The sequence below is a fragment of the Chenopodium album genome, chromosome 15, assembly GCF_948465745.1.
Source record: "Chenopodium album chromosome 15, dcCheAlbu1.1, whole genome shotgun sequence".
In the NCBI taxonomy this organism is placed as follows: domain Eukaryota; kingdom Viridiplantae; phylum Streptophyta; class Magnoliopsida; order Caryophyllales; family Amaranthaceae; genus Chenopodium; species Chenopodium album.
In genome coordinates, this window is record NC_137848.1 from 35,470,429 (window position 1) to 35,482,197 (window position 11,769).

Consider the following 11,769-nt stretch of genomic DNA (forward strand, 5'->3'; position numbering starts at 1 on the left):
TAAAATGCATTATTCATGGTTGTTAGAGGGCAGATCTGAAAAAGAGATACACTTGAGCTTGAAAATATGGAGAGCAAAACACAATCAATGTTCTGGGCATACACGACACAATCACAAAATCAGTAAGAAAGCAAATGCTGTATCAACCAAAATAAATACTCACCATAGTGACAACTCATTTGAATTTTAGACGACATGGATTGAAGGAAATGCTTAGGACAGTACACTAAATTTCAGATCACCTGTTAGTATCGAAAGTAAGATGGGAGCTATTTTGGTAACAGAGACAAAGTATACATAGTTAAAATGAGATATACCAGGAAAAGAATGGATAAATTAAGAAAAATGTGCATACAGATACTTCTGCTATGAGCAGTAAACAAATTCAACATTCATTGCTCGGAGGTTGAAAAGGAAATGAATGGTATCAAAGCTATTGAGGCTTTGGATAACAGGCATTTTTCTCAACAATTTATCTACAGAAGGAAATCTGACCAATAGCCACCTGAGGATAGAATCACAACATGAGAACAGAACTCCCCTTTTTTTGTTCTTTTTCTAATAAACAGAATTGATACAGCAGGAGATGGGGGTCGGAGACTTATGAACACATCAGTTTACTCACTTACCACCCATCCTTTTTATGACTGAGAGTTAGATGATGATTTCTTGGTAGCTAGCCTTGTCCATCTACAAACTGGAACACAAAATTATTTAAAAAAAAGTTAGATGATGCAGGTTCCAGCAAAAAACAAATGACTTGTACAAGTGTACAAGTAAAACATATATGCTCTTGGAATCCCAGCATCAGATAAATGGCACTTATCCGCATACAAGCAGTCCTTTTACAAAAACACAACTGGAACCTAAAAATGTGTAATGGCCATTATGCAAACATCACAATTTCACAACGAAACAGAAACTAATTTTATACACTGATCAAGCACAAATAGTGAACATAATGTCAGAAGATAGACTTACATAGCTGAACCAACTTCCAACTTCCAATTTTTGAAGGGTCTCTATACAGTCATAATTTTTTTGTCTATCGCCATGATGATTGCTTTAAGTTTAGCTTATCTACATTCCATCCTCCTTCAGGTTCCTTTCTTTTCATATGGCTGCCTCCCATGCTATACATCCTTGCTTGCTCATCTACAAGGGTCTGTGAGCTGATGTTGGAGACCTGCCTGGATACAATTGGCAATGACTCATCTCTACCTTCCACGTCCATAACACCTGGACCACAATTGAGATCTAGACCTTGTTTTCCCCATTTATGATTGCTTCCAATCACACTGTTATTTCCAGTGTCTGGAATGGAGCGAGAAACAACATATGCATGAGGATACTGAAAGGAAACTGCTGCAGCATTTCCAACCAACTGAGAAGGGAAAGCAGACATACGTCCAGTAGCAGTTGGGTCCATGTATCCAGATGACCCACTAGCCAAGGCAGACGTTGGGAGAGGAAAATTATTAGCAAATGGCAAGACTGGATATTGAAAAGCAGCAGGATGGAAAGGCAAAGCAGGAGAAGATGACAATACTGATCCACTGTAAACATCGGGATTAAATGATAGAGCTGCAGTTGGACCACCCACAACACGCTGAGGACCACCACCCATCCCAACCATTGAAAAGGCTTCTCTTTCAGGTAAAACTGATGGTGTCATACTTACTGAGTAGCTAGTTCCTGGACTATACCAAGAATAGCAGTTCCCTGTGTCAGAGCTATTAATTCTAGGCCCAAAGGGTGGTTGGAGTGGAATGTTCCCAATGTTAAGCTGACGATATAGAACTTGTTCTGCAGGTAATTCCTCGGTCTCAGGCCCATCATTTAAATCAAAATCCCTCTTCCCACTTCCTCCACCATTAGAATAAACATTGGCTGTTGATGGTTTTACATGCTGAGTAAAGGCCTCAAATCTCTGAATGTTGCTAGCCATGTGCCGTCCCACATGGGTCATATCTGAAGCTTCATCAACTTTATTCAGATCAAGGTCCAGTCCTCCAGAACTACGCAGAGATGGCGTAGTCATCGGCTCAAGTAAGGGATTATTTCTAGCAATAAACTCCTGGCTAGAACTTTCATCTGCCACATTAAGGTCAATATCCAAAGGAAACCGAGTTGGTCTGCAAACAGGGGAATCAGGACGAAGGGATTTTCTAGGCTCAGCTGGACGAAATGCACTTGTGGCCGCTGAACCTTTCCAACCAAGTTCCCCTTTATTCCACAACAAGTCATCAGAAGGAACAAAAGGCCCCTTAGCAGCAGCAGCCACAGTAATTGATGCAGGAAGACCACATGATGCAGGGGATACAGGAATTTGCAAGGGGCTGACTGAACAAACAATATCTGAGTAACGAACAAAACCCAAGTTAGCCGGCTCACCATTCTTCCCCTCATCGACATTAAAACCTTCATTCAAATCAAATCCAAGCTTTGTATCCGTATCTGGAGCTCCTGAAGCAGTTGACAGAGCAACATTTTCTGCAGCAGATCCACTATTCTCTTTACTCTCTTCTTTCATTTCAGTTAATTTAGTTCCTTCTGCATGTGAATGTAATTCTGCTTCTGATAAAGCAACGGCAGTGCAGCTTGCTAGTCTAGCTGAACTGCCATCTTTGTTTTCGGCATTTTCAACCTTGCAGCTTCTGTCTTGATCTATATCAGCACAACACACTACAGGTTCACCTTCTTTCACAGGCACAGAAGTTTCACTCTCTTTGTCTAATGTCCTATTTTTTGTCTGACAGGCAAGGCCACAGACAGCAACACCCTCAGTTCTTTCAGATTTGACTTCTGCAGCTAAATGATGACTTGTACCAGAAGAAACCATCACTTGCTTCACATTGATTTTAGAATCAGATTTCAAGGTTACAGCAAGTGATTTTTGCTCCATATTGCTTTGAAGCTCTTGCTTGATATTTTTTTCATCGCCATCGTTAGGAGAGTATAATGCGGTATCTCTGTGAGTTTTTTTCTCAAATTCGCCATTCAAAGACACAACTTTAATTTTATCTTGAACATCCAAGGAAACACTCCGACTTGCAACTGGAAGCTCATTCTGACTCTCTTCTTTGGCGGCTACAACTTTTCTGTTTCTACTCTCAGCCGTTCCAGCACCAAGATTATCCATACTCATACCTGTAGTGCAAGCAACAGATGCTGGTGGAGAAGCAGCATTACCTTTTTCCTCCAATGTCACATTTTTTTTCAAGCAGCCTTCCATACTCGGATGTAAATTATCATTTTTAACACCACCCAGATTACTACTTTCCCCAACAGCTGTGAAAGCACCTGCGACATTACTATGATTATCATTGCCAACATCATCAGTTGAGTGACCTTGTTGAACAGCATCATCCCCATGCAACTGTTTTTGATTTCCAACACTAGTGCTACTGGAGTTTTCAGCTATATTTGAATTTCTGCGAGGAGAGATGACAGGTGAAACAACACCAGTCTTCGGGATTTCCCCAGCAGCTACACTAGCAAGAAGATTCATTCCAACATCACCCCCAGCCAACATAGACATATTAGCTTCAGATAACTTAGCACAGCTTTCAATTAAAGCATTCATGGAGCTGAAAGAAGAATCATACATTTTTCTAGACATATGTTCAATACTAGAGGATGAGCAAACAACCTTTGAAACATTAGGTAGTTTCTTAATTTCACTGGTTCTTTGGTGTACAGAACTTGAAGGCTCATCAACCTCATGAAGTTGGTGAGAATCGTGTTTATTATCCCTCACAGAAGACTCTGATAGATCATGCTTCTCTAGAAGAGCAGGAGAAGAAGCTCGACTATTTCTGCAGGAAGAATCCTCCAAATAGCCACCAGCAATGCTTTGAGCAGGACCCCGGCCCCGGTTAGATATCTTCACAATAAGCTTATGACTGTTGCTTTCTGGAACAGAAGCATCAGTAACATTATGTGATACCTTTTCTACAACTGAGTTTCTGCCCACATATGAGCTTTTATTTGATGCAGTTTCTTTTTGAGCATTAGAGGAAGGACCGCAAACATGTTCACGGTGCTTGGAACTACTGCCTACAGTTTTATTCAAACTCCTAGACCCAGCAGTAGATTTCTTAGTGTCTTCCTTTCCACACAGAACAAAATTTTTAGCATGGTCACTTGAGCACTGACTGTTTGTGAGGGATTGGGATTGGCTAGAACTGCTGCTTTTTTCTTCCCTTGCCACTGACTGTGGCTCAGAGCTTCCATCATTGGCAGTTATTATCTGGGACTTCCCATCCTTATAATTATCGGTAGCTGATGTAGGAGACACTGTCGATATTAAACCACCTGGATGTGCAGACGCAGATTTGGAGGTAGAATCCCCTTGAACACTTTTCACTGAAGCAGATTTCAACGAAGAGTGATGTGTGACAGAACTCTTAATGGCAGCATCATATCCACTAGGGTGCCTATTACCACCATGAGAACTGTCATGCTGTGATCTGCCTGGCCATGGAACAGCTTGACTTGAGCCAGGTTTCACATCACTGACATTCATTTCCGCCTCAACACGTTTCTTCCATGTGTCAACCAAACTCCTTGCTTTCTTCTGAATTTCAGAGTTTTTATGAGAACGTAAATGATTAACAGATTTGCCAATGTTACACATCTGTAAGGCATTAAGATTCACCGGAAGCTTATCAAGTGCACGAAGTAAAACCAAGAGGAAGTCATCCACAAATTTATCATTGTGTTTTATATTTCCAGAATCACCAATTTTACCTCTGTGAACTTCTTGGAGCCATTCATTTAGCACATGCAAACCTCTAAGCTGAACAAATTTATTAAGGCAATCAAGCTTATCTGTAGCAGCTATAGTACTAGCAAGCATGGATCTACCAGTCAAATCTATCTTCTTCTCAGATTTATCAGGCTGCATGAGACGTACTAGCCGCACTACAGCTTCAGAATCCATAAGTCTACCTTTCTCAGCAAATTTAGCGATTTCTGAGTTCAAAGTGCTTTCTGATCTTATTTGGCCAGAGTCTCCATCACCTGGTTTTAAAGACCGTTCTCGTTTAATGGCATCAAAAGACTGATCACCTCGTTCCCTCTTCTTTCCCTTTCTATGAGAAGGGAGGTTAGAGCTGCTATTCTGCACACTGTCAGGACTGTGTTTCGATGGAGATGTTGCTGCTGAACCATTCACAGGTCTTGGAGAACGGGGACCTTGCTGCGGTTCTACTGATGCATGCATTTCTATACGTGATTTATGCAACAGTTGATATACTTCTTCCTTCCGCTCCTGGAGAAATCACCGCAAGACAAATTAATTGCCAGAAACAAGGGGAAGCTAACGCAACATCAGAAAACATTTAAGAGAACATAAACCAAATTGTCAAAGAAAAGTATGAAAGAACTCACATCAATATAATCCTGATCCGTCAGCCACCACAGACACTTGCTTGTAATGTCGTAAACACGCCGACACACAAATGAGGAAACCCCAGGTGGAAGTTTGACACCTTTAGGCAAAAATGCAACTTTACACGGGTGAAGTAATGATGCAGCAGGAATCTCATCACTATAAAAAGAGTAGAAAACTTCGTTAGGCGAAGCTTTAAGTGCAACGCCTTTCAAAAGTTAAACTTCACCAGGTCAACAAAGCCAAATCACACGAAGCGTTAAATTATTTTCTTCTTCAGATGTCCAACCACGAATTATACCTACAAAAGGTGGAGTGTCTTTGGCAGGCTTGAAAAGAGCACAGTCAGCAACAATAATCTTCTGACGATCCTACAAAACAAGGACTTGTCAAAAAGATTGCCAGCACAAGTTTCTTTACAAGCTTCAATACAGCAAACAATCATCAACAAGGGAGCTTGCAAAACATTACAACAAAATTGAAGACTAAAGAATTTCAAGCAATGATATATGCAGACTACAAAAGTTATCAGTTAGAGAAGTTCAAGCAAAGAAATATGAATGTGCAGGTTTCTCCATGACAAATCAGATAAGATCAATATGGATAAACCCACACTAGGAGCTCAAGGGGTAACTGAAAGTTGATTGTCATTCTGCAGATAACATAATTAATCAAGTCCATTAGGACATGAATGAACAAAATTGGACATATAAAAAGAACATAGAAGTCAGTTTTTATAAGCCTACATCTATTTTGCAATTAAGGAGCAGAGCCAAGGCAAACAAGTGATCTTCATAATTTTCAGTAGCTTATTATCTTAAGCATAACAAAACCAAGGTAGGAAAGGCTGAAAAGGGAATAAGTAAACCGGAATAATTAAAGGGTGAATTTTGGATGGTATGAACCAGGATTGAGAATTAAATTCGAATCACATGGCAAAAAATATTAATATAAAAGAGGGTTAATACGATGTGCTGCTTTCAGTAAAATACAAGAAAACCTAAGGTATTTATGTGTCCAATGATTTTTCATACATATATCTACCATCTTTTTTATACAAATTTGCCCAAAACCAACTTTAAAAACCAATCTGCCAATTCAGTCATTTTCAATGGAAAAATAAAGTAGTAGAATACATGTAATTCAAATAATCGATTCTGAACCATTGATAAAACATAGAAATATATATAAAGTTTTTTAAAGAGTGTCAAAGATCAAATTTTGATCAACAAATGGAAGCACTAGATATCAAAAACAGACACATTAAAAACACTAAAAACTTCATGGGGTAAGTAATAATAAAAGAATGGTAGAGAGCTCAGTGATTCTAAGTGTCTAAAGGAGTAATGATATCCTTGACATAGAGTAAATATAACCATTGTTGTTAGAATCGCGATCCGGATCGTTCAATCTAATTTTAGGCAAATGATTCGAATCAGATGCAGAATCATTGAGCATGTAGGATCGATATAGGATCGTACATGATCAAATAGGATTGTGTAGGATTGTACAGGATCGGGTAGGATCACACGATCCTATTTTTCACTTGGATTATTATTGGATAGTACATGACCGAATCGTGTAGGATCAAACAGAATCGGGTAGGATCGATTAGTTTTACTTATTAGAATTAGCCTAAAGCAATCAAACTTTTAAGCCTAGAACATTACTATCCAACTACTTAAACTACAAATTTTAGCATTTTTATAGCTTAAAAAATGTGTATCTTGTTATGTAGCAACCTTTATATTACTCTTTTTATCAATTTCGTAGGATCTTACGATTCTATGGTCCAATTTCACCGATTCAATCCTAATCCTCTCACCAATCCAATGTGGGGTCCGATCCTAACAACCTTGAATATAACAAATACAATATAGAAAATCAAAGAAAATACTTAAATATAAATATAAAATAAAAATAAAAGTAATAAGAACAATAACAATAGCAATAATAATTATAAATTAAAATAGTACAACACTTCATAAGAAAAAGAAAAAAAAAAAAACTACTGCAACAAGCCAAATCTTGCCAAATAGCAATCATAAACATAGATTTTACAATACAAAAATAAAATAGTTCCTCTATGACACATTTTTACATTCTCCAATATTCACCAAAGTTTCTTTGACTTCATTTTGTGATTTATGCTTTAGAAAATACACAATTGAGTGGGGTCTTGTTTGATTCGTCTCAATGTCCATTTTCCAAATATCAACTTTTTATAATTAGGTTGTACTTGTACATAAGTGAAGATATTATTATTTGAAGCTATGCATTAGCTAACTCACCTAAATGAAATGTGTCAACTAATATGAAACGGATGAAGTAATGATTAATTACACAACATCTAACTAGAAGAAAACAGGACTCTCTAAACCATGGTCCCAACAATCAAATCTTATCATTGCAGCAAGTTGAGTTTTTTATGCACTCAGCTTATAAATCAACAGCAGAAATAAGTTATGATCATCAAACAGAATAACAAAATACATGACAAATGAGAAATCAGCATTCCCCCAAACCTAAGCTTAGAAGAAAATACCCTTGCTCCAACGTCTACATTGAAATTTGACAATCATAAATAATTCCTCATATCCTAAAGTAACAGTTTTTCTAATGAGACTACAATGGTCTAGGATCCATAATGATGGTAAAATTTTCAAATTACAATTTCACAAGTAAAAACTTCAAAGTGATTACAAGGAAACACAAGATACATGACTCATAGCTAGCATTCTAAGCATGATAACCGTAATAAATAATAATATGGGTACAAGTACAAGAGGCACATTAGGTTGCATATTGATTCTTGGAATGCAGCCTAGAGACCGATATTTCAAGATTTTGACCTCATAAGCACCCACTCCCTCCTTGCACCACACCACAGTGACAACAAGGTTTGTCAGAGTCCCCATCTGAAAGTCACCTAGCCAACAATGATACTCTATATAATACTTCATAACAGACACCAATTAATGTTTCCAAATCAAAGTATGGGTATCAAACATATATTAAGCAAATAACAATTTTAAATGTTGAAAAACTCTGCAATGTTCACAATTTATAGTAATTTTAATTACTAAATGGGAAATTATCAGATCGTGGAAAAGGATCATAGTGGCAAAGATCAAAGCTTTATAGATCTGGAAGCAAGCAAGGAAAATTAGGTTTCTTTGTACTTTATTTTAAGGTAATGCCTTTTTTTAAGGACTATATGCAGGAAGGAGTAATGAACTGATAGCAAAGACATGCATGTAAGATTGGCATTTAGTAGTTTGTTCGTCAAACATAGCCCAAAACACTCATGAGAAGCCAGACAGCTATAAAGCCAAATAACGACATGAATAACTACAAAGCATATGCAATAAGGTTAACTTTGCTTCCCAAAATTCTCTTTCCAAGTCATTAGACACCAAAAAGGTGAATAGTATACAGATTACAAAAACATCTTACGTAAAGAACCAAAGGGCTTTTGCTACTTCAACCTCCCAAAGTCCAACGTGTTACACCTACAATTGGTTAGAACTCCTAACTCCCCTCATTATCAATATGCCTCTACAAAGATTCAACTTTAAACGAGGTGCTGGGGCTAAGCTATCAAAAAGAGCTTTATTTAAGGGCACCCACCCCCCCCCCCCTCCCTCTCTCTCTCTCTCTCTCTCTCTCTCTCTCTCTCTTTCCCCGCTATTTTGATGCATACAAGACAATCTCTCTATCTCTTTCCCCGCTATTTTGATGCATACAAGACAACTATGTTACTCTAACTTGGAAATTTGTGAAACTAATTCCATAATATGAGCCCAAACCAAAGTTGAAATGTCTATTCCATGACGGACTGTCAACAATCCAACAAGGTACTTGGAAGTGAAATGAAGAGTCAAGTATTAATCTTCAAATATGTAGTTTTAATTACTGTATAATTAGTTTAATCACTTAAATAATTTACATGGAAATATAATACACGATTGGCAATACAGTAATATTTAATCCTCATAAGTAGTTTAATAACTAAAAAAAAAAATTATACTGTACTCAAAACTAAGCATAACTAAATACCAGCCTTAAAGCTGACAAAAATTAGAGAAAAGTGACAACATTAGACGGAAACAGTTCTTTAGACACATTTTTGTGGTCCTTTCAGTATAAATCTTAAGAAGGAAAATGAATTTATAACAATGTCATTCCATCTGCATGTACTTCATCTTACTTTCACCAACAAAGGCCACTGATATAAAAAAAAACACACAGCACTAACAATCAAGAATAAGAGTTCAATGCACATGTCCATTTTAACACTGAAATAGTCCCTATACAACATCAGTAGCATATTATTACAGTGAACAAAACCATGATTCTCCCTAACCCAGTTTCCAGTTGTTACGTTGTTTATTTAGACTTTAGTGTTAAGGGAAGCAACAAATTAATTGATTTTCCTTAACCCCTAATCCAATAACATCATCCTCTTAAGAGTCTTAACAAATAGTTCAAGTAAGGTTGTTAAGGTTGCAATTTAATCAAAAGCATAAGAATAATGATAAGGTTTAATATGATAGAATGCTAACCATTTCTAAATGCGCAATAAGTTAGAAGAAAAAGTACATGCTCCTATATACATGTGTAAGACAGGACCTACAAAATGACACATTTGATAGGAACATCCGTAGACAGAGTATATACAATAATACAATTGTATATGATGTCAAGCACTTGACAGCTATAAAGGATGCTGATGTATCCTTTACTCGTGCTTAAAAACACTAAAAAGAGCTACTCATTGCTTAACCAACCCACCCAAAAGAAAAGATCCTTTTGTATAGAACTTCTATTGCTTCAATACTTTTCTCCATTAATAGACATATTAATAGAACTCGTGTATTTGTGTATGAATGTTACATCACATTTTAAAAAATCAAACTCTATAAAGATAAACCTTATAATACAGAAGAGAAGTGGCCAGATGACAAAGCACAAAACTTACGGATGCCTTTGATCAGTAAATGGTTCTAAATTACGACTATAAAGAAAAGAAGACAGACAAGTATGGTAATGTTGTAGACCAATTATTCAGTTCCTCCAAATATACTTAGAGCTTAAAGAACAGCAGAGAAAATTAGTGGAATGATGCCCAACAAGCACCAGTAATGTATACATAAGAGAAACAGGCAAAATTAATGTGAAACAAATATATCAGCCCACAAAGAACTCTTTTTTTAAGGCGGTAGGTTTTCGCATTCTTCGAATTCCAACCCAAACAGACTTTCATTTCATTCAAGTACAAAGTACAACATTCAAAAAGTTAGGGTGCAGAGACAGCCAAAATAAGGCTATCAATTAAAAATAGCTACTCAACAAAATTTCTATGAAAATGTAATACGGCGAGACAAGGTCTAATTTCATAGTTCAAACCTAACATTAAAGGGTTCTGCAATACATTAGCAATCAAATATGATTCAACTATCAAATAAACCTCGAAAAATCACATAATTATAGGGATATGTGATTCAATTATCAAATTAAGCTCATAATTTTCTTTTCTAGCAACAAAATCAATCGTTATGATCTTTCATAATATTTGTATTTAGAATCAATAGTTGAGATTTTCAAACCCTAAACTTACTGCACTGACAACTGAATATAATAAATTAGATCAAAGATAAACCCTAGATTGTGAAATTGATATGATGATTACAAAAGGAAACAACAACTAACCTCAGAAGCTGCTTCAATGGGGGATACAAGTAGTAGAAGGCGACTCGATGGAGAATGTGAAGTGCGACGTTGTGTGCGCGCTTCAATGGAGAACTGAGAGAGAGAGGGGAGCAAGAGGAGGCAGGTCTATGTTCATCCGTTATTTTATTTTTATTTTTGATTATTGACAGAGCAATTCATGGCCCACTTTTATATTCCCTCTTTATCCATATTATAATAACACAAATTTTTATACGTGACTGTCACAATTTTTATTATAATTTATTTTATTTCAAGTACTACAACTCTTCTCTCTCCTCTTTTTTTTAGTTTCTTCTCCAAATCAAACTACACATCACCAACAACCATATATTTACTCCACCATTTTCTCTCTCCTCTTTTCTTAGCTTTTTCTTCAAGCCAACCACACATCACCAAAAACCAATCTCTATTCCACCCATTTTCTCTCTCCTCTTTGCCAAATTGCTGCAATTAAAGCCCGAAATTGTGGAAATTGGGTGTCAAATTGCTGTGAAAAATTGTGATTAATTATCCTTAAGATCATCAACAACATTTGAAGTAGTGAAATCGATGAGAACCAAAGAAATTTGAGCTCGTTTTCTTTGTGGAATCTTAGATCGAACATTCTACGTCAAAAATTGTAGGGTGTTACTGATTTGGTC

General features: G+C 36.7%; 1 protein-coding gene across 2 annotated transcripts; it reads right to left on the bottom strand.

The window, feature by feature from the left end:
• Window positions 1-314: 314 nt before the first annotated feature.
• LOC145583110 (uncharacterized) lies at window positions 315-11,243 on the bottom strand. Of its 2 annotated transcripts, XM_081640265.1 has the most exons (5): window positions 11,108-11,243; window positions 5,395-5,766; window positions 982-5,275; window positions 630-697; window positions 315-505 (listed from the first exon to the last, which is right to left on the bottom strand). In XM_081640265.1, the coding sequence occupies exon 3, from the start codon at window positions 5,225-5,227 to the stop codon at window positions 1,046-1,048; it is 4,182 nt and encodes a 1,393-aa protein (XP_081496391.1). In that variant the 5' UTR covers window positions 5,228-5,275; window positions 5,395-5,766; window positions 11,108-11,243; the 3' UTR covers window positions 315-505; window positions 630-697; window positions 982-1,045. The 2 variants fall into 2 exon arrangements, with proteins under 2 accessions (XP_081496391.1, XP_081496390.1); XM_081640264.1 differs by having other exon boundaries at window positions 315-697.
• Window positions 11,244-11,769: the final 526 nt, after the last annotated feature.

Coding starts and splice junctions, on each gene's coding strand:
- LOC145583110 (XM_081640265.1), bottom strand. CDS start 5,227: ATGCATGCATCAGTAGAACCGCAGCAAGGTCCCCGTTCTCCAAGACCT.